Genomic DNA, 23996 nt, shown 5'->3' with positions numbered 1-23996 from the left:
AGCTCCGGGACGGTTATGCACGCATATGTTTGAGCCACCTGGATCTCGTCCATGGCCACATTTTTTTACTCAGATCTGCATTGCAACTCAGGCAGTAGTCAGGTCAGATTCATTGCTGTTTCTGCAAAAGCCTCTAGAAGATCGGGTGGTCTCTTTACAACTCCGGAGTTGGAGATTAAATTCATATTTAATGATAGAAGGTGAAAGCTTTCATTTATTTATTTATTTATTTTGGAGTAGTGCTTAGTGGCTGTTTGACTTATCAGAAACGATCTATCATGTTAATTGCTTGCGATTTTGATTTTGGAGCCTACCGAAAGAGACGCTATGTAGCCTTCCTATTCTAGGTGAAGTCTTTGCTGCTAAGCTAACCCAGGCATGAGGAGCAGTTCTGAAGATGAGAACAAGTTTCATAAAAACGAAACCCTGATGAGCTTCACATCAAAATTAGAACAGATCATCTTTATTTCTCTTTAGCTGTCCCATTTGGTTTCCTTCCACAGATAGCGATTTTTTTTTCTAGGCTTAGGCAACATGTTGAAACGTTTTCACACTTTGGAGTATGGAAAATGTGATGTACTGCTAAGCTAATGTCTGCATACTGAAACCAACTTTAAAATATGCTCACAAAACCGTGGCTGTAGTTTTATGATGGGGATGACCATGACCATGACCAAACAGGAGATACAATAAACATTTCACCTCAAAAGGAGCATTCCCGGAGAGGTGGATATAGTTAAAATAGCTATTGGATTGCACCACAAGCCTAGATAAGCTGCTGATGGTCTAATGTCGGGCAAGTCAGTATATAGTTGAAGCTAAAAGCCTGTTCCGTTAAACCCCAGTTCATCTCTATCGGGGCACTGTTTCTCAGGAGCTCAGCGAAAAGAGGAGACTCCATAAAATATGTACCTAACAAAGCATGTCAGCAGCTTGAATGGGGCAAACCAGTCCAGATCTGAGAATTCTAATAAATAAATGAAGTTGAGCATTTATTGCCAACAATCCTGTCACTGGGGCCACAGAAAGCTGGAGCCGTGCAGCTGGGAGGCAGGAGTGTGGAGCCAGAGAAGGTAATGGAACGCACCCAGGTTTGATTATTTATGGCGTGCTGATGAAGAGACAACTTTCCATATGAGGAACAGCTTAACGGAGGAACCGTCAAACTAAACCAGGAAGAGGTCCAGAGAAAGAGAGCGAAACAAAAGAGGACATGAATAAAAATGACAGCTAATAAAACAATACAAATCTAAAATGCTGTAACTTTCAGAAATAATTTAGGGCCAAAAGAAAAGAAAAAAGTCTCATTTTGCTGGCTCTGGGACAATTTTCCAAGAGGCAAAGACATTAAGCAAAATGTGTGTGCTGAATTTAAGACCAGATTTGCCTCTAATACCTTCCTTCCTATGAGTTTGGTTGCTGCTAAAGCTGGCTTTATTCATGAAAAGGCAAGTGGCAGTTCTGTTGGTATTTAGCTAATGTATCTATTTTTTTCAACAAATATTGATTGTACATTATTCCAATGTCACGTGCTGGATCCTTTGGGGTTACATGCTGAACAGACACAATCCCTGCCTTCAAGAGGCTCGTGGTCTGGCATTGGAAGTGGACAAGACCATTGTCAAGTTCAAGAAACTGCTGGTACCCCCTAAATCAGGATTGGGGGCGGGGGGAGATTGGGGGACAGTAGCCCCAGGGAGACATACGAGGCCCAAAGTAGAGCCTGGAGTGAAAATAATTCCATGAATTCTGCTTTCTGTATCGATTAAGTAAACCCTTGGCGAGCCTCCATGCAATCCAGGTCCTGGTTTGATTACTGAAAAAATGAAAATACCCATTTTGTGCAAAGATGTGTATTTCTATGGTTCTAAGTTTTCATTTTTGAATTCTGGACCTGAGGCTTACCTGAGTTCTTTGACATGGTCTTTCTATGGTGCAACATACCTCTTATTCAAGGCTGGCTAGAAGCATAGTATCGGCCCCTGGTTCCTAGGCCCAAGTGTGCCAGATACTTCCTTTGGGTCTCCTTGGGCCTTCACCGCAGGAGCATCCTTTCCATTCTATAGGTGAGGAAATGGAGCCTCGGACAGGTCGCCCTCTCATGGTCACATGGAGGACACAGCACATTTCTACCTCTCCCTGCCTTTGGGTCAAGGATGTGGGTTGGGACTGTGCCAATAACACGTCTGTGCCCAAAGAAGGCTTATCAGTGAAGAGGGGTGCTGCGGTGGCTCAGTGGGTTAATCCTCTGCCTTTGGCTCAGGTCAGGATCTCAGGGTCCTGGGATTGAGCCCTATATCCGGCTCTCTGCATAGCAGGGAGTCTGCTTCCCCCTCTCTCTCTCTGCCTGCCTCTCTGCCTACTTGTGATCTCTCTCTCTGTTACATGAAGAAATAAAAAAATCTTTAAAAAAAAAAAAAAAAAAAGAAGGCTCATCAGTGAAGATCCACTGGGCCATCAAAATGAGCCATTCCCCGAGTCACTTTAGCTAGAGGGCTCCTTTTTCTTCCTGGCCCTCCCCGTCCCCACACCATCAGTAGGAGTCCTTCGCCCAGCCATTCTTGCTGAAGAAGGGCTAGTCTTAAGGGCCAGAATCCCCTTATCTTAGGTGGCATTGGGCCATTCCCACTAAATGTAGGGGAGTGTCTCTAGAAGCTGAGAACTAGAACATTCTATTCCAAGTGAACCCACACGCATAGGCATCCAATGGGGTCCCTCTGCACTGCACACTTCCTCTCCTAACAAGAGTCTTCTTAAAGATGAGTGCCAACCCCCCCAAACCTAGGGTTTGGGGCCTTGCTGAGATGGGGATCCAGCCAGGCATGAGCTGGTCACACCTCTCTATCCGGGCTGGTGCCCCATTCCTAAATCTCTTCTTTTCAGAGGTCAACTACACCCTCAGTGTTGTGCCCTTGCTGTAAGAATCTGTGATTAAACACTGGCCCTAGGCGGGTGTTACCACAACCTTGGGGACTCAGACTTTCCTTTCCATGCTGGGTGGGTGTCTCCTGTCCCCACCCCTCTGCTTCATTCATACTTCATTCATACCCACTCCTCTGCCTTAGCCAACTGACCTGTATTTCAGAAATGCTGCTTAATACCTGAGCACCAAGGAGTCTGAATTCGAGTTGGAATCCACCTTTCATGGTCTGAATTCAAGTAGGATTTTTAGTTGACCTCCTTTTTAAGTGTCTCCAGACCCATCTTCCCCAAACAAACTGGGTGCTGCACTGAATGGCAAAGCGGTTTCATTACTAACCCTGTTCTCCAAGTATCAAACAGTAAAGATCTGATAGGATCCCTTTCAAACTGGGTAGAGCCCGATCAATCAGTAAACTATGGCAAAATCTTCCAGAGGTTTCCACCCTTACCCTCCTTTTCTCAAATTTCTAGAACAATTAGCAAAAATGCAAGAGGTGAGTTTTACCTTTCTGGACGATTCGAGCCAAATCCTGCTTATGAACATTTGCTTTAAAAATGAGACATTAAAAACAGATGACTTAAGATCCACAAGCTTATCAATTCTAATTCAGTTTCTCCTGCTTAGGCAACTTCCTGCAGCTTGGAAAAATGGGCCACATGCACAGTACCTCTGCCCATAGGCTGAAATTCCAGTTGGCCGGCCGCTCACACTCCCCTGTTCTAAGAAAATGATTCTGCAGCCAAGGATGGCCCAGAGCTCCAAATGGCAACTTTTCTGATGAGAGGTCACTTCCCAGGAATTTAAGAGGCAACCATTTACTCTTTGACTTTCAAAGTGAACCCTGGGCTTGAAAGGCACAGAGGCTTGGAGAGCCAATGAGTTAGGGACAACCCTGTGAAGTTCCTTGGGGGGGAGGGCAAGCTCTTCAGACACCTCGACATCTGGACTGCACACCTAGTGCACTTTCCAGGTTGTAAATTTCCAGGCCTGAAAGACTATTTGAAAAGAACTTTTAACCAAAAAAGTGGTTTTTTATTAGCTGAAGTACTAAAAAAGTTTTGATTACTTTGATATGGAACACTACAGCTGTAAGGCTTGGCCAACATCTGATCTTCAAGAAAACATACGTTTAAGAAAACAGCAAAATTAAAAAAAAAAAAAAAAAAAAACCTGAGTCCTGGAAACATGGATTTTCAATTACAGTAGACGCGAACCTTATTAAATGTACTGCCCTATAGCCTCTCCTACTACCCCAGCAAATCTGATAAATATCAACACTATACTACACTTGAGACTGAACTGGTTTTGCCACCTGGAAACGTATCACATTTGTCGGTCTACTTAGACACCAGCTGAACCAAATGACATATGCACACATTCAGAAACACCGCAAACTGTATTTGAAAAAAAACATCTCTCATCTTTTACATTTCAATCTCCAAATTTTCATCTTTTTATTCATTCTCAAATAAAGTCTAGGCCATTAACAGTTAGTATATAGAATTTTGGGATAAAACTGAATGTAGTTAGAAAAATATACATCAAGGGTTTGTGTGCATGTGTATGTGTGTGTATATATAAATATATATATATATACACATACATATATATATTTACTTATTTCATAAGAAAATAAAACTATGTACAAAATCACTTGTGCTCATTCATGCTAATCCTAACTTGTTTGACTTTTATAATGAAGCACCACCCTAGGAACACAAAGCTTTGAGAGAAAGAGAAAGCCCGTGAGCAACACTCTCGTCAACCCCCTTTCCCACCCCAGTATTTCATTGTTCAGGTTTGTCGGAAAGTCCGATCACTCCCTGGGGGCAGACCGTGTGTAAGATGGTCCACAGCTTGGAAGGGTTCTCACAATTGTGCTGCTGCTCCCAATGCAGGAGGAGTTCTTCCTTCCTTGGCAATGTCTGTGTGCACAGGATGCAGTTCAAGCCCGAGTGGGACCGAAGCAGGGGGACGTGGGGGTTGGGACCCGCAGGGGCCCAGGGGGCCACACCTGCCTCGCTGGGTCCTGCCTGGGCTCCTTCAGCCTTTCTGAGGATTTCCATATCCTTCTGGGGATAAAGGCAGAGCTGCCGTTTCAGTTTGGGAAATGCGGGAAACTCCTCCTCAGGGGGACTGTGCTTGTGAAGCAGCTTTCTTCTCTCAGGATGCTGTTTCCAGAAGGGAGCAGCGTATTTCATCAGCTCCTCCGGAGTGCCTCTGCTTCCTGGTAGGATCTCCTCTTGCAGCCGGCCCTGAATTTCCTCTCCGTGGACGTAAAGTAAGTGAAACTTGATTTCGGCGAAAGACTGGGCAGTGATCTGACAGCGGCCACATTTGATCTGTAACTTGACTTCATCTGCCTGGGTAAGGAGGAGGTCCTCTTCCAGGCTTGACTTGTTTTCCCTGGAAAGGGGGAAAAATAGCCAAGAGAAGATTTCACGAAAAGCACCCCTGGAGCTTTTCCTCTCAGACGCTCACCTTCGGGGATCCAGAACACGCCCGCTGAGGAGAAGTTCCAGGAATGGGGGGAACAGCACCCAGGAAGCAGAGGCCGTGGGGAATACCGGCCGTCACTCCTGCTTGGGGCCACCTGGTTCTCAAGCTCCCAGCGTCCACGGAAGGAGGGGGTATTTCCTATCCTGAGAGGGGCTAATGGCTCTTTGGTGACCAATGAGGTGTCATTGACTCAAGAGGCAGGTAGCATCAAGTGAAGCCTGGCAGGGACCCCGTTGGTTCAGCCATACTGTTGCCCTTCCTCACTAACCTTGAGTGTGCAAAGCAGTTTGGACATTTTACCTAAAAATCAAATTGTAGCATAGAAGACTATGAAGAAGGCGGGGTTTCGTGAGGGAGTCCTCTATGTGCATCAATGGAAGGCCCAGATGCCCCCAAGTGGACAGGAATGCCCGAAGAAAAGCAGAGAAACTATAGAAAAGGCGGGAAGAAACAGGCCAGATGGAAGATTCTAACAAATGTAACGGAGGAAGACACAACTGGATAGAAAGTATCTGGAACAATTAGGACAATTAAGAATGATGAGGGGCAGAGCATCTAAGGTTAGAAAATGTTTAATTTTCCAGGTGCAATGAGAATGGATTTCAGTGAAACGCCCCCCGTCACCTGGTGGAAAGTGGGCAAACGGAGGGGGACCACCTGGCGTAGCCACTGCTCGCAGCCCTGAGGCCAGACTGTGGAACTCCATGGCTTACTGCTGGTTCCGAAAGCCCAGAGCCAGGACCTGCACAGGACAGCAGTGTGACACGGGAAACGTTAATCAGGCCTGACAGGAAAAACTGGGCCAACTTCGCGGGCTGGGTCTGGGCACCTGAGGCTGTGGTCAGCGTGGGGCATGCGGAGTCCCCACCATGGGTCAGATTGTATTCCGGGGCAAAGGACAATGTTTAGATGTAAATTCTGTGGCCACAGGTTGGGGAAAATTAGTGTGCAGAAAGCACCAGGAACAACAGGCAGCACCTTACGGATTCCTGTCTCAGAGGCCCAAATCCTCCCTCACTCTGCTGTGGCCGGCAGAGCCCGACCTGGCACGTGCGCCCTGCCCTCCGGGGCGAGCGTAATGGGCCACCGCACTGCTCGCAAACCCAAGAGAGATGAGGCCATTCTTTACAGAACAAGAAGGAAGAGGCAGCTCCCTGTCGAGATCTTAATCTGGGGGATGTTTTTATGAAGTCACCTTTCTGAATGTGAAATCCCGCTCTGTTCTCCAAACCCAAACCGAGCCCCCTCCCCCGCTCCATGCCTGCATCTGAGGGTCACTCACCTCTCCTCGGATCCCTCAGTTCCTCGCGCACCCAGGCCTCTGTTCCTCGGCGAGTCCCCCGGCTGCCTCTCTCCGGGGGAGGGCTCCGTGCTGATGACCACCCGGTGCACTTCTTTCAGGTGGCCGAAGTAGACTCTGACGTGACCGAACACCTTGGCGCAGAACTCACAGCACATGAGTTTCTTCAGACGGTTCTCGCCGTGCTGGAGCCTCATGTGTGCGCTCAGGCTGCCCGAGCGCACGTACGCCTTGCGGCACAGGCGACAGCTGTATGGCCGTCTGTTGGTGTGTGTGTTCATGTGGTCTCGGAGGTGCTGCTTGAACTGGAAGTGGTGGTCGCACACGTGACACCTGTGCCAGGGCTTCTTGAGGCTGGGGAAGCCATTCCGCAGGGTGGAGTTGGGCTTTGGGGACGTGCCACCGTCCTGCTTCCAGCCTAGGTACTTAGGAGTGAGTGGATTACTGAACAAAACGTCATGTCCCAGGCTGCTGGGGGCATGGGGCTGAAGCACGCCTGCCGGAGAAGCCAGGGGAGCCAGGGCAGGCACCATGATCACCGGCTTTGGCATAATGCTGCGGTATTTCTTCAGAGCCCCGGGTTTTTGGTCCCTGGATTCCTGGGGATCGGTTTTCACTCTTTCTTTACTATCTTTACACTTATTAATGAGACACTTTCTCCTTTTCCCCTGAAATGCCAACATTTCCTCTGATACCTTCCGTTTCCGTACTCTTCTCTTCGCTGCCCCACTGTTCAGTTTGGCTTTGTGGCCTAGATCCAGTCTGGTGGCGGGACAAAAAGTGCTCTCACAGGGACTCTGCTTTGATGATTGTGGAGCAGGTGCCTTGCCAACTGTTTTGGTGGCTGCATGAAAGCCCTCCGTGATGGAAGCTGTCTGATCACAGACGGCCCTGAGTCCGGACAGAGAACTGTTTGCTGTGTTAATATCCGACGGACCTTTGCACACCTCCGCTGTTTTCATCCGGGCATAGGGGAGGATTGGCAGTTTACCTCTGGGGACTGGAGAGATCAGCTGAACCGTGTTGCCAAAAACAGCGGGTGATAAAATGGTCATGGCTTTTGCAAGATCAACTTGTTCTTTAAGCTTTTCACCAGCAATGGAAGAAGGCTTACTGCAGGTTTTCTTGGTCACCAAGTTAGCTTTGCCTGAAGGCTTTGCGAGATCCTGCTTGCCAGAAAGCTCCTCTGGTGTCGACGATGGTGGGGTGGCAGGAGGGCTCGTATCTCCACGGTCACTGGTCACTAGAGGTGGAGAGTCCCCGGGGCCACCTTGGTCGGTTGGTGCCGCTGTGCTAATGCCGGCTGGGGCTTGGTCTCGTGACGTCACTTGTTCCAACAGACCAGCTTTGTGCGGGGGTTCGGGATGGTCAAGCGGGGAGGGGGACGCATGGGTTTGGGCAGGAGGTATGCCAGCACCAGTCTCAGAGGAGCTCTGAATGGGTTTCTTTCTTGATCCTTTGTTACATCTTGGAGGTTGGTATCGAGGAATAGGCAGTTTAATGTTTTCAGGCAGCGGTAATCTGGGCTTCTGGATTGACTGAGCTGAGGCAACGTGTGGCAGAGCAACGAGAGAAAACGTCCCTTCCTGTCCAGCAACCTGCATCAGGGCATAATTCTGGGCAGGTACTCCCAGTGGCTTGGCGTTGATGGAGGGTCCTGGATTCACCTGATCAGAGAGTGATGGGGAATGGCACGATAGCACTCTGGATGTTAGGACCTTGGGCACGATTTTTGGTGCAATGGTCCTAAACTGACTTTTATTCTGTAAACCTTTCCCACTCTGAATCGGTCCGGAAGAGATGTGTGATTCGCCTGCAATGACAGTACAATATAAAAAGTCACCCTAGTGTCGCTGTCCTCCTGTGGAGAGTTTATTTACCTGCAGTAAGCTCTCAGACCCACTGTGACCCTTCTGGGCAAACTCCTGTGTTTCTCAAGACCCAGACCTAAAATCAACTCTTACACACCTTCCCAGGGGCTGATTAGTCTCTGCTGTGGTTCCAAAGCCCCCAGGATACCATTGACCACTTTCCATGATAATTTATCTCTTTGTATATCCCTACTACTCAACACAGGGCTTCTCAAGAGCTGGCCTCTGTCTTTCCCAAACTGTATTCCACAAGTTCACCTTCTCTATGTACCTAGTTCTCGTTCCTGACCTCCCGAGCCATGAAGACTCTCCTCTGGTATGTTCTGCTGTGTATTTCATTTATTTTATGGACACGTCTTATTCTCCTCATTAAGCTTGGAGAAAGGAAAGCTTATGTTTAATTCATATCCATATTTCCCTATCTCCCCTAGCCCTATTTCACCCCATCTTCAGTGTGAAACAAACGTGTCTTACATCAAGCTTGCTTCTCTCTCACTTTCAGGACACACCATTTGACCCACTGGCAGTGGGCTGTTTGCACAGCAGAGGAATTCCTGACTGAATGCTAGCTTTGTTGCTGTTCCCCAGGTGACTTGTGAATTTCTTCTCACACCTTTCAAACTGTTTATGTGTGCTTTTGCAATTAAATCACCAGCATGAAAAAGGCTGATGTGACACCTTAAAAAATGTTGAAGGAAAACAAAATGATACAAAATGATAAGATATGGAGACAACATAAAAAAATACATGAATCACATAAAAAGTACCTGCTGGGACACTAATAGGAATACTTCTAAATTTTAACAATAACACTTCCTACTCCTGGGATTTATTAGGTTAATGGAAGACTAATTACAACTTATAAGCCAAGAGAATATTAACGCTACATTTCAATGCACCGCTTCTAAGAACTGAATCATCTTTTTTTTTATTCCCCCAAGATCTCAAGGTCATCAGGCCTGGCTGTGGAAAAGCTCCCCTTTCCTAGGTGCCTCACGTTAGCCAAACTTCACTCCCACTCACGCTTATGGGGTACCCACGCCACCCTAGGGACTGGCTATGACAGGCCCACATCCCCTTTCTGAAACCTTTGAGGCCAGATGTATTCTGCGACTTACACTTAAATTTTAGGGAAGTAATAAGATGCACAAACCAAATGTTATGGAAACACCCAGTAGGGTCTGCAGAGCACCCAAATTAAACCTCTTGCCACTTCTATCATAAAACAGATGAGTATTCACAAAACACTGGGACAACTGAAGATTTTTAAAATAGTCTCACTCGGTTCAGGTTTTGCCTCTGAACAAGTTTGGCTTCCCAGCTATTGATGAGATTTTGTTTTCTGTGCTTTTGAGATTTCGAAGTTGTGGATGAAGATTCCAAGGGCAGACTGGGGGATACCAAGGACACAAAGATGAACGACACAATCTCTGCCTTCAGAAGCTGATAATTAAAACATTGTTGGGGCACCTGGGTGGCTCAGTGGGTTAAAGCCTCTGCCTTTGGCTCTAGCCCTGATCCCAGGGTCTTGGGATGGAGCCCCTCATAGGGCTCTCTGCTCAGCGGGGAGCCTGCTTCCCCTACCTCTCTGCCTGCCTCTCTGCCTGTTTGTGATATCTCTCTCTCTGTCAAATACATAAATAAAATCTTAAATTTTTTTTTTTTTAAATAGGCCTAGATTTTAATGTCTACAGTTACCAAAACTAACAATTTTAGCAGAAAGCTGTTTCTTTTGGCAAAAATGACACTCCTCACATTTAAGTAGCGCAGTAGGAATAAGGGTGAAATGTATACTGACCAACTTGTTTTAGAAAGTAATCACTCTCTGGTGATGAAAAAGTATGTTAAAAACACATTTCATGTGGCAGCTTGCATTAGAGTAAGAAGAAAAAGAGAAGCACGATGGTCTGGAAAAACTCAGGTTGGGATAACTGTGCGATCTGCTGAGATCCTTCTCAGCTTTGTTTCCGTAAAGTTCATGGGTAAATAAACAAGCCGATCACCTCACAACATTCTCCCAAATGGGTCTGCCACATTGGCTTCTTCCTGAATACGTTGATCTATTTTCTGGTTCTATATTTATGGCTTTTAAATTTAAATGTCTTTCATTTTAAGCCTTATCTTCTGTTTGTGGAAAAAGTACAGAAATAAGTTGTAAAGAAATATGTTAAATCAGGATTGAATTTACAAAAAGCTTAATGTTATTGAAAGCTCTTGTTTGCTTAAAGACAAGGCTTATTAAATAATTACGTTAGTGATAATAATGGTCTTGGCATCTACACAACAAATTGAAGAGGGAGGAAAAGGAGAGGAAACATGGGGTCGTTCAGATCTGCTTCATACTTGCAACTGACTAAGCACAGAAGTGGTGGAAGAAAGGCTACTCTGTTCTTCATCAGTCATAAATCCTCTTGAATAACATGTGACAATACTACATCACAGAATAAGACATATTACCTCACTCCTTTGCTAAAAACTGTCCAATGGCTCTTCATCTCAGAGCCTGAGCCAAAGTCCTTGCCATGGCGTGAAGGCCTTATGGCATGGGAACCTCTCTGACTGACTTCCTCTGTTTACTACCCTCCAGCCATGGTGGCCTCTTTGCTGTTCCTTCCAGGTGCCACATATCTGCTTCCTTAGCCTTTGCATTTGCTCTGCTCACTGCCAGGAAGCCCCTTCAACCCCACATAAATCCCCGTATTTGCTGCAGCATTTCCTTCAAGTCTGGTCAAATGGCTTTTTCCCGGTGAGCCTTCTCTACCTTAATTGAAACTACCCCCATTCTGAACTCCCCACCTCCTTTCCTGTTGTAATTTTCTTGAGCACATTGGCTCCATCTCCTGGACTACATTATGGGCCACTGCCTTCCCTCACAGAAGTGGACTTCTTTAAGGCAGAGTCTATCTATGTCTCCAGGATCTAGGACAGTGTTGGGTATGTGGCAGAAATGTCATAATTGTAATTACTTGTTGAAGTTGTAAGTGACAATTAAGTGACTCATGGCTGAAATAAAGACTTTATAGATTCAGCTTAAAAAACCGTCTTTAAAAAAAAAGAAAGGGGGGTCACAGTTTAAAAGTAAACTTTAACTTTTCCAGATTTTCAAAATTAAGAGGAGAGGATCTATGTCCAGAAAAAATTTTTTTTCAACTTAATTTCACTGCCAGAATATGAAACTGGGTTAGCATCACGATAAAACCCTTTAATACAAAGGGGATTGGTGAGGCCTGCTGATTAACCATCTGAGGGAGGAAGAGAGAAAAGTAAATTATGCTGCTTGGGTACAAGATAACACAGAGCAACAAACAAGCTCTGAAGAAGAAACTGTTTTTCTTTTTTTTCTTTTCTTTTCAAAAAAGGACATCCACCGAAGAGTAAAGTGGGAACTGAAGAGGGAAAAAAACAACTGGAAATGGAAAAACTGAACCTCAAAGGCAGAGAATGGTGATGTCAACGTGAAGAAGAGCAGAAATAACAAAGACCAGAAGGTACAGCTGAAGCAACAACCTGTGGTCAAGGTCACTTCAAAGTCTCTAAAGATTTAAGTTGAGAAGGGGCTTCCTATTTTTTATGACCAAGTATAAGAAAGCAAGCTTCTGACAGTGAAGGTTTCCAGAAATGAAACTAGATATACTTTAGAGAGCCATCCAAAAAAGGAGCGAGCTAATTATGATGCATTTAAAGTTAATGTGCTTTGATTGATCTTCAAAAGTTTCTACATTACGGTGGAAATAAAATCACACAGGAAGAACAAGGCCATTCAAAGGAAAAGGAGGCCGGCTGTGATCTGGGAGCAGAGGGAAGCCTTTGGGGTCCCTGGCTGCCCCAGTGTGGGAGAACACTGAGCAGTGAGCAGCCCAGGCAGCCTGAAACAACAGTCCGAGGTGCCATGTACGATGTCTCCCAGACAGAGCCAACTCTCTAGTCTGCTGCAGTTCAAAGAAGTAGACCTGGGAGTAGAACTGTTGATCAGTTGTCTTCGTGAGCAACAATTACAGGGTAATCATAAGAAATCTGTCGGGTGAAATATAGGACCTTACTAGATAAATGTAAACTCAGCATGTGGGCCTGGATCTATCAGGAAGCGTGGACAAGGGTGAGGGTGTCCATGAAGGTGGTGATATGTCCCTTATTCCAGAATCATTAATGATGGAGCGACACAGAATGCAGTGATTCATTAGAAGAAATATAAGGCAGGAGAAAGAGGACAAGGTCCCCAAAAGGAAGAAAAGTAAACCCTAGAAATTACTTAAATATGTCCAGCAATAGGGACATCATAAAATAACCCTCCAACCATCCAATGTAATGCCATGCAACAGTAAGAAAGACGGGTGAGCTAGATCCATCTAGAATATTCTCCAAGATATGAGATGTATAGTATGCTATCACTTGGATTAAAAAAAATAGTGAGGTACACACACAAATATATTCCTTTTATGCAGAGAATATCTCTGAAGGGAAGCAAAAGAAACTGGCACTCATGGTGGCCTTGGGTTTGGGGGACACGGAAAACAGAGCAGTCAGGATGGGATACGCGCTTCTCTTCCACTGAGCATTCCCTGTGCCTGGCGCACAGGAGGTGCCTGCAAATATCTGTTGGAGGAACTCAGGGACAATGAAGTTTCCCTTTTGAATCTGTTTTTAAAATGGGTACCTTTGGGTGTAAGTCACAGTGGGTAAGTGTGTATCTACATAAATGTGTGTGTCTAGATTCCACATGGTATGTCTTCTGTTTTCCTTGCCTGTTTAAGGACAAGAATTGCTAACAATGAGGGAAGTAATCTAATCATCTGACAGGCCGTGCATAACCACCCCCCAAAGTTAAACACTGAGAAGTACGAGAGCTCATTACTTCCCAAGGACAATGGGAGTCCTGAGAATTGTTCCCACAAACAGTGGGCTCTTTAGGATAAAACGAGGCAATTTGCAATAAAGGTCAGTTATGCTAGAGTAACTACAGGTTTTTTTTTTTTTTTTTAAAGTAGTTTGAACAATAGAAGTTGTTAGAGAAGCTGAAAATGCTGTTAGCTTTTTAAAACTCTAAAACACGAGGACAGCGTGACTGCAGGAAGTCTTTCCTGGCAATGCAGCTGCAACAGTGGTTTGCTCCACAAGCATTTACAAGGCCTCCCCAGATGGTGTGATCTGAAAACCCTCCCCGTCACCTACTGAATTATAGATCTCAAAGAACTGTGCACTAAATAACGAGAAGTAGAAATTTCCAGTGACATTCATAATTTCTGGAAATCCTGCAAAATTTCCCATAACACAGTTAAAGAGACTCACAGGACTCACAGGCACTAAACATGGACTTTTATTAACTGAAAACATAAAAGGCTCACTCAGTAAAATTAATTTTGTGCAATTATACAACGTGAAACTGAATATTAGGATTTTAAATATGGGCTGTTTTTACTACATTAAGCATATTAAAAATAACTATTTTGCAAAGTGACATTTACAGTTGGTGAAAAATTGACGGAACTATGGATTAAAGGAAAACATGGAGGTATGGAGTCCTTACTGTGGGCTGGGATCTGTGCTCGATCTTTTCACTGAGCCCTCACACAAACGTTGCACGTAACTTATTGTCCCCTTTTCACGGACCGAGAAAAATGAAATTTGAGGAAGTTAAGCAATTGCCAAAGTCCAAACCACGCAGATCTGTCCCATTCTGATTTGAAGCAATGAACTTCCTCTCCTTCGTTCTCCCCTCAAAGGGGCTACATTATAAACAAAGTTGTCCTATTTAACTACAAGATATAATGTTGTCTCTGAATTTTAAAAAGAGGAAAAAAGGGGAAACTTGAAATAGGAATGACTTGTCATATTCCAAAACTTCTATTTACCATTAAATGAGACTTTCTGAAAGCTCACTCACTAGAGAGAATTCATGAAAAATAGTCATTAAAGTTTAAAGCAGATTTTTTAAAGTTGACTTTGCCCTTACTATCCATAGGGATCTGAGAAGTCCAATAATATTACCAGACCTACTTGTTTGGAGAAGGTACAATGTGTGTCCTCCTCCTCCAACACCACCAAAGGACTGGTCTGACATGTGTTGGCTGCAGGCAGAGACAGCAGAGGGAGGAATGAGGGCTTGATGGTGCTAAGTGCCAGCATGGAAGTCAGCTTGATCACAGTCTCACAAGCACAAGAGACTAAGAGACAAGCACAAGGGTTTGCGATTCTGTCAATGACTGTAATGATCAATTCACTCCCTCATGTCCCCTGGAAGAACCAAGGCATGCTCTGTGACTTCTGAGTGAGATAGGTCCTGCTCGTCCCTTTGTTGGTTTGGGCACAGTTCCATGACCCCATCTGTTTGCGACCCCTCTGGCCTTCTGCTGAACATGGAGTAGTAAATGGGCAGAGGGAGGAGAGTCCCCGCTCTTGAAACAGGCTCCCTGACTTGGGCTCAGAACACAAGTTGCCAAAGTCTTAGCCACAAAAGAGCCAAAACTTTCAGATGTTGTTTAGGTTTTAATTTTCTTAAACTGTAAAACCCTATTTTTAATTTTATTTGCTGGCATCCCTGTTCTTCCTCTCACTTGGCTTTTAAATGATAAATTCCAGTTGGGGTTCAAACTGTTTCCCAAGATGGTCTCTGGTTAAAACACATTTGGTTAAACCCTGGATAAGTAGGAGGTAAAAGAAACAGCTCATAACACAAAGGAGCTCAACTTCATTTTCTTTGAAAAACCTATAAACACACTGAGCCATTGCCTACCCTGTTTCCAAGGCACCACCCAGCCTCTGCAGCAACAGAGTCAACAAGAAATTCCTTCAGCACTAACTACAGAGTGCACTGTAAAATGCGCTGGCAACAGGCACACTGTTGTTTTGTGTCTAAGGACTCAGGATGCCAAATATAATTTCTAGTCCACTTATGTGGAGCACTAAGACCTCCTAAAGTCAGTACATCTAGGACCCAGATTTCAGGCAATCTGATACCATTCAAATAGGCACTTCCCCAATCGGTTATCTTGTATCCAGAGTCCAGTTTTGTCCATTCTGCTCACACACTTCCCTCCCTGCTCAGTAGAGCCACGCTCTCAGCTAACGCCTTCTCCTTCCCTCCTGTAATGGCACCCGCAAGTGACAGCCAGGTACACTCCCTGCAGCAAGGGACTGTGAGAGCCATCCTGCCAGAGTGAATTCATTCCCTTGATTCGCAAGAAAGGCAATGCTTGCTGAGCACCAGTTTCTTCACTTCCTAATACTTATCAACACTTTACATACACTATGTCATTTAATTGTCACAAAAACCTGAGTTAGAAATTTCCATTAAGGGGTGCCTGGGTGGTGCAGTCGGTTAAGCGTCCAACTCTTGATTTTAGCTCAGGTCCTGACCTCATGGGTCGGGAGCTGGAGCTCCATATCAGGCTCTGTGCTCAGCACGAATTTGCCTGGATATTCTCTCCCTCTGCCCTTTCCCCAACTTGTGCATGTGCCTCCCCATCGCTCTCAAATAAATTAATTAAAAATCTTAAAAAAAAAGAGAGAGCAAGAGCGATTATTGCGAAGGACTTTTTATAGATCAAGACTTTGAAGATGGTTCAGTACCGGTGCTAGGACTCAAAACCCAGGCCTGGCGGACATGCTGACTGACCTTACGGAGCACAGTGATGGCCTCTATCATGGTCACCAGTGAAAACATGGGGCTTGGGGTTCAGAAAGGTATGGTTTCAGCTCTTGGCTTTATCTCACGGCTTGGGAAAGTCACTCTCTGAGCTTAACTGTCCTATTTACAAAATGGGCATAAGAGTATCTTGCTGCTAAGGTCACGGTCAGGATTAAATGAAAAAAGTACCCATGAAGGGGCCAGGATAGTGCCTATGACAGTTAGATGCTCAGCAGACATTAACCTTTCGCTTTCTCTTGACAAGAAGTCTATGAGGTTAGGTTCCCAACAGTTATTTTTGGTGAGAAAAAAAAAAAAAAAAGCACAAATCTTGAATGCTAATCATATGGAAATAGTACTGAATCCTTAAACTGATATTTCTTTTTTGAAAAGTAAATAAATATGGAAAGAGGGAAGGAATGGCTATTATTTGTGAATAATGGTCCCAATAAAACTGTAAAGCATTTTTTCCTTCACACCTCTCTCCAGCCACCTCTTAGGGCAACTCCACCGTCCCCACATCTCAGCTATCCTATCAACCCCTCCTCCTCCCTGCCCCCAAGTTTCCCATGCCTATTGACAAAAGTGCTAATCAGAGGAACCATTATAGTGAAAAGGAATTAACATATGTGCATTTTAAAGAGTTGTTTACTGGGACACTCTTCCCTGATTTTGTTTATATTGAGTATAGAGGCTAATTGATGTTCTCAGCCCTGGCCAGGAAGAAAGTCACTCCCCTTAGTAGACTGGGAGTGGGGGTGAGCCCAGGTCTCAGTGGCCCTGGAAGGGAAGGAGCCTAGAGCAGAACTAGGGATGCTGGCCACAGCTCTGCAGGACCTAAAAGCAAAGAGCCATGGTGATTTTGCCATTTAGGAGGGAAAATATCCTCTCACAGAGGACAGGGACAGGTCAACCATAATTTGAAACCATTTTCTTGTAGATTTCAGTGTTTTGGGTGAGGAAGTCATTAAGAAGAAAATTTAAGATAGCTTAAAAAAAGATACAAGGAAAAGGTGGGTGCAGAAAGAGGAGCCCATAAAATTAAATAAATTAGACATGTAAATATATCAGGAAGCAAGAAGAAATAAGCATTCTTTATGAAAGAATTTGAAATCCCATTACCTAAAATGTTAATGGCAATAAAAGGAAAACTAATATGACAGGGTTTGTTAAGTTTAAGTAACTAATTATTCTTTTTGGACCACATATTTCATGTCCCAAATGAAAATATAAAAAGCTTTATCATTTAAAATACATTTTAATAATCCTCCATTTCAATGAATTTTTCCTTCATTTTAATTATCAGTCCTTTTATCAGTCCTTATTTCTGGGAGGAATTCTGGATTTCAAGTGCTTCTGATGAAAAGCAGTTGAGAACTACGAAATCTTTTAATTTTAATACAGTTAAAAAGATAAAGTTATTAATCTTTTTGGCCAAAAAATTATAACATGCACAAGACTGTATTAATTATTACAAAACAGTCAATTTTGTATCTTTACCCAAATCTAAGAATGACTGAGTAGGATGAAAACGTAACAGTTTATGATCTATGGGGGACACAAAGAAGACAAATAGAAACTCGAGAAATGCTTTATTAATTCCATTCTCCATTTCTTATTCTTACTGTTAATATTAACTAGAATTATTAAGACTCAGTTCGGTCACACAGCTGAAATTCAGAACAGTTTGAAACTGAATGTGATCCAGGTAAAAACATCACATCACTTCATTTGATGTCCTTCCCCTCCTAGCAAATACCTGTGCACACCATCTTTCCAGGAGATTCTGACATTTTCTGAGTCAGTGGTTTTTCAACACAATGGGTGGGCAGGGAAACCTCTCCCTCCCGCAGACGAACTTTCGTAAGCCACACGGATGTCTCAGGGCAAGAACTCTTCGACCAGCAAATTAAAAATGGGCCCCTTTTAATCATATTTTAATATCAGTTGGAATAGTTAGGAATCTGGGATGAGTAACAAGATGGCAGTTAGTGAAGAAAACCTTTTCCTTAGTGGGATAAACAGAAAGATAAGGTTTCAACATGAGAATGTACAGTCAGTTGGAACAATTAAACCGGGACACATGCAGAAGGCTCTTGCCTTTGGTTCAAAGTACCATTTTTACGAACCCAAAGTGGCAAAGATCACAGTATGGTTAAAAGCAAGGGACTGGAAACACAAAGACAGTTTTATACTGTGATTTCAAGAGTAGATTTACTTTATAGAATGGGTAAATTTTAAGAAGCATCCAAACGGCATTTTTAAAAATGAAGTAATTGTTCCACTGCTTTATCGTACGGTTTTACAGATGTTTTGTTTTCACTTCTGATTTATCTTCAACTCACAGTGATTTACAACCCTTTTTGCTGCAAGTTTTTCTCTACCTCAGCTGTGTATCCCTTTGTCATGGGGATAATTATTCCCTAAACTTGTGCTTGGCAAAGTCTTGACTGAATTATTTCTTAGTCAAGACACACCTTGATTAATATAGAGAGATCACCTAGAATACAGACACACTGGAAAAAAAAAAAGAAAGACAACGAAACAGCAGACACTCGCTGGTACTGAGGTAACTGCATGAGCGGTGGTTACCTTTGTGAAATGGACCAGACTGGTTGTGTAGGAGTTAATCGGCAGATACTGATTCTGAGGTGCAGCTGAGGTAATCAGATGCCAACCTGAGTCACCATAGAGAGAGAAATCATTAGAGCCGGAAAGCTGTGGGACCACTCTGTTACCCTTTCCTCGATTCTGCCCGGCTTCTTCTCTATCAACACCTTTACTGTAATTTGGATGGCAATGATAAAGTCTGGTTGAAGGAATATGTTCTCTCATCTACATGAGAAACGCGTCAGAGTTAACCCTCCATCTTCCCTGAAGAGATGCAGTGATTATGCAGTCCACCTGCGTTCCCTTTTTCTCAAGGCTCTGCTCAGTGGTACGTGTGTGTACTGAGGTACATGACCCCTGGTTCTGGAGCTGACCTAATGGCTGACCATCCGTGGACACTGCTAGCATATACTGGGTTCACCCCATTGCTATGCACCTACCCTACCTGGTCCCACACTGTGCTCTCCACTCCCACTGCTTGCTGCCTGGCGCTGAGGAATCCAACCTCTGTGAACAACGGACAACATTACAAATTTAAAGTTCCCAGTGTCGAACTGTAGACCTGTTCCACAATCTTTTATCTCTAGGAGACTCCCTTCAGTTCTTCACAGGGGTTAGTTCAGGTTTCTCTCATTGCTTTTCTGAGGCACACTCTCTCTCCTCCGCCTTTATGCCCATCTCACTCTCTCTCTCTTGCCAATGATTTCTGGCATTGACTCTGCAATGGACAAAATGTTTGTGTTCCCCCCAAATTCATATATTGAAATCCTAATGCCCCAGCATAATGGTATTTAAAGGTGGGGCCACTAGGAGATCATTAGACCATGAGGGTAGAACCCTTATGAATAGGATTAATGTCTTCATAAAAGAGACCCCACAGAACACAATGAAAATATAGCAGTTTGCAACCCAGAAGAGGGCTCTGAAGGGGAGCAGAATACATGACACCAAATATGCTACTTTGGCATGAGGATTATTTTGAGCTAAAGGCAACCAGACATAGAAGACTCAAGAAAAACTTTTACCTCTTCCCAACTACCTGAAAGAATTTTGCTAGGGAGCCTGGCTCAGAGAGAGGGGTATTACCAGAGACACGTTTTATCTGAATGTCCCATCTCTATGACAGGACAAACATCTAATTACCAAACATCTGCTCTTCTTATCATCTTATGAATTATCCTCCTCTTCTTTAGAGCCCCAGGCCCCTCTCCCATTCCTTAGCTCAGGATGACCTATAAAAATCAATTCCCCAACTTGTCTTTGGGTCACACTGTCTTTGTGGGGCTTGCATTCAGACAAAATTGAATTTGTTTTTCTCCTGTCCTGTGTTAATTTTATGATTAGGTTAGCCAAAGAACAACAACAACAAAAAAGGGTAGAGGAGAAATTTTTCCTCCCCAACAGCTATCTCCAGAATCTGACCATGTTGGTACCCTGATCTTGTACTTTCAACCTCCAGAATTATGAGAAATAAATTTCTGTTGTTTATAGCCACGTATTCCACTGTGGAATACGTGGCTATAAACAGCCTGGATTGACTAAGACCTCATGGACAAAAGAGAAGTCATCAAGTAGAAAATCACTTACTGTTCCTTATTTCTATTTCTTAATTCTTATATGCAATTAAATAACACAAATAAATTTCCTATTATGGGGTGAGGGGAAAGGAGGCAGAAGCACTGTTACTCTAAATGTACAATTCCATCTACCTCAAGTCCTGAGACTTGAGGTAGTAAATGTAAATGTAAAAAAAAAAATGCATTTTAGAATAAGGAAGTGGGAGTATTTCCAATCCTGTTCTGTACCTTATGCTTCTCTCTAGGCCCCTCCTGGTGTTTCAGGGATCCTCTACCATCAGTGAGCTCCCAGCCTTCCCTGACCATCCTGTCTAAAAGTACCTGCTTAGCCCCATGTGATCACCTGCTGTTTCTTTCTCTGCTCTTACTGTCCTTCATTATAATGATACTATATTATCTGTTTCCTCCTGTTGGAATACAAGCTCTAAGCAAGAGGAGCTTATTTTATTCACTGCCAAGACCTCAGTCTCCAGATCAGTATCTGATACACAGCCATCACACAGTATGTTATTCACTAAATGAGTGAACTATTAACTCTCAACTATATTGTCTTGCTTTCTCCTTTGCTTTTGCTGAACACAAAAATATAAAGTGCAAGACACCAATTAGGAGTGTATTTGGGATCTATCTCCTCCTCAGGCTACTGTCCTATCTCCTTTCTGTTCTTCATGAGAAAATTAAATAGTAGTTAGTGTATATGGTCCCTGTCTCTACTCACCAGCTTCTATTCATTCCTCAATCCCCTATACCTTAAATTCCATTGTGTAATCCTAAAATGCCCTTCTGTCAGGAGTCAGATTTTGTGCTTAATTTATTATATCTCATTTAATCCTCCACCAACTCTTACTATTAACATCTCCAGACTACAGCTAGGGAAACAGAGTATTTCTTGAAAGGGCACAAGGCTGGTAAGTGAGAGTAAAATTTGAACCCAGGTCTGTCTGGCACTAAAGCTGTTCTCCCTTATATTCCAACACACTGAACTTATTACTAAATTGTTTCACAACTTATTTATTTACATGTCAGTCTCCTCTGGTGGCTGGTGAGTGCCATGTAATAGGAAGCCACAGCATCATTGCTGGAGAGAGAGTTAATACACAGAGTGATCCCCTTCAGTGTCCTGGGCCATTCTTGCCTGGGTGGCCTTCTTTTACAGAGCTTCTAGTGAGCAAATCAAGTTCACACCAAAATGGCATTTTTTAAAAAGCAACAATTACACAATAAATTTAATGGCACTTCCAAATACTGATGTATTTTTTTATGATGTGAATGAAGAAAAAAATTATTATAAAGGTGTTTTATAATTTTAGAGATAATATAGGTTTTGTAATCCTATACCACTTGCTTTTGAAATGAAGTCACTGAAGAACACTAGGACTGAACAAAAAAGTCTAAAAATGCTGAAAGAACTTCTGGATTCCTCATGTGGCAAGTCCTGCCTCTTTAATAAATTTGATCAAACATTAGGGCTTCAGTGCTATGGCCTATGGTTTGGATCTGGGGGATTTCCTTTTTTGGTGGTTGCAGGGGAGAGGGAGTTCCTCAGGGAAAAGAAACAAATTACATCACATATTAAAAGGAGGGCAGGGGTCTAGCTTTGGTTTTTCCTTTTGCTACTGGAATGGGTCTGAGCAAGATAATAATCCTTATTGGACTTCAGTTGCCTCCTTTAACAAGAGAGGATTACAGTGGATCATCACGTCTCAAAGTGTGGCCTACCAGCCCTGGGAAGAGTCCCGACACTGTCTTCTCATACTAATAACAAGATGCCGTTTGCCTTTCCCAGTGCGTTGGTCTCTGCATCTGTTGCATTAATGGGACAAAAGGGAGAACTGGGTAAAACTGCTCTGACACCTTAGCCTGAATTCAGGCAGTGACAGCAAACTGTCCACACAGCCATATTCTTTACCAACACACTCTCTCAGTACAGTAACACAGAGGCAGCACAAATTTTTAGTTTTATAAAAACCATGCCTTTTAAAAACGCTGTGTGATGGAATGGTTCATACTCATAGAACCTCCTGCTGCACACCGAAGGATGACTTGAGGCCAAGCACTTGAGCCACGTAGTTGCAAAGCTGAACTAGTGGCTTTTGTCACGGAATGCCACTTCTACCTGACACTACAGCTGACAGACACATATTGAAAGAGCATGGTCAAATTTAGGTACTTGGCAGACATTATCTCAAAAGTGAATGAACAGAGCTTATCACTACAAGAAAAAACATCTGAGGGCACCTGCGTGGCTCAGTGGGTTAAGCCGCTGCCTTCAGCTCAGGTCATGATCTCAGGGTCCTGGGATCGAGTCCCGCATCGGGCTCTCTGCTCAGTGGGGAGTCTGCTTCCTCCTCTCTCTCTCTGCCTGCCTCTCTGCCTACTTGTGATCTCTCTCTGTCAAATAAATAAATAAAATCTTTAAAAAAAAAAAAAGAAAAAAAGAAAAGAAAAAACATCTGATGATAACCGTTGCCAGTGATAAAACTCATTCTTAAAAGCAGCAGAATTAAGAGTCACTTATGGTTTGTCTCCCTCCCAATCGCATAAGTGACTCTTAATCTCACAAAACAAACTGAGGGTCGCTGGGGGGAGGGGGTTTGGGAGAAGGGGGTGGGATTATGGACATTGGGGAGGGTATGTGCTTTGGTGAGTGCTGTGAAGTGTGTAAACCTGGTGATTCACAGACCTGTACCCCTGGGGATAAAAATATATGTTTATAAAAAATAAAAAATTAATTAAAAAAAAAAAGCGGCAGAATTTTGGAAAACATGACTCCATCACTGGGAGCTTGAAGTTTCCCAATACTCAGTGATTTTTGAAATGAGACTGGCAGTTACATTAACAAATCTTTCAAATACTGAGTAAAATGTTACATAGAAGATCTGCAAACTCAATGAACTTTTCCCCCCCAAAAAACCAATACCTGATGTTACATGTCTGGTTAAAAGACTCACTCAAGAGTAAGACCAAAAAGTAGAAGAAGAGAATTACCTTGACGTGGTTTCAAATTTCTCATCACAACTAAACTTTAAGAAGTGACCTGACTTATTTGAAGTCAGTTACAGTTATAGGACATATTTTAGTGTTGTATCAAAGAAGAAGAGGCACAATTACCTGAAAAGGCTATTAATATACTCCCTCTGTTTCCAGCTACTGGAAAGCTGGATTTCCTACAAACACCTCAACATAAATGACATATCACAACATGCTGTATGTAAGACCAGATGTGTGACTCCGCCATTTTTAATGAAGCCAGACTTGTAAAACATATTTGCAAAGAACAAAAGTCAATGCCAGTCTTCTCATTAAATGTTTCGATTACATAAAACAGGTTACTTATATTAAGCTGTAATGAGCTTCTTATTCTAAAATGAACTCACAAATATATATATATATATATATATATTTTTCAGCTTATAATCTCAAATATGATAAATACCAATAGATACAATGGATATACACAAATGTTCTTTAAAGTCCTCAAATTTTTAGGAGTATAAAACTAAAAAAACTAAAAAGTTTGAGAACTGCAAACTTAGATAAAATCTAATGTCCCAGCTCTTCTGAGAGTCTATGATTTTTTTTTTGTTGGGTT

At 43.3% G+C, this 23996-nt stretch overlaps 1 protein-coding gene across 8 annotated transcripts in view; it reads right to left on the bottom strand.

The window, feature by feature from the left end:
• Window positions 1-4133: 4133 nt before the first annotated feature.
• ZNF438 (zinc finger protein 438) overlaps window positions 4134-23996 on the bottom strand; it is a 185056-nt gene continuing 165193 nt past the window's right edge. For 6 of the 8 annotated variants that reach the window (XM_004777859.3, XM_004777855.3, XM_045069216.1 and 3 more), the window contains 2 exons: window positions 6705-8535; window positions 4135-5329 (listed from right to left, as the gene is read on the bottom strand). In XM_004777859.3, the coding sequence (XP_004777916.1) occupies window positions 4711-5329; window positions 6705-8535 (2450 nt within the window). In that variant the 3' untranslated portion in view covers window positions 4135-4710. Of the gene's footprint in view, window positions 5330-6704; window positions 8536-18809; window positions 18896-23996 lie in introns of all 8 variants that reach the window. The other 2 variants (XM_045069217.1, XM_004777860.3) reach the window with 2 other exon arrangements.

This window comes from Mustela putorius, unplaced genomic scaffold, assembly GCF_011764305.1.
Source record: "Mustela putorius furo isolate JIRA1106 unplaced genomic scaffold, ASM1176430v1.1 tig00003913_pilon_pilon_pilon, whole genome shotgun sequence".
NCBI classification, from domain to species: domain Eukaryota; kingdom Metazoa; phylum Chordata; class Mammalia; order Carnivora; family Mustelidae; genus Mustela; species Mustela putorius.
This window is presented reverse-complemented; position numbering and strand designations above follow the sequence as displayed.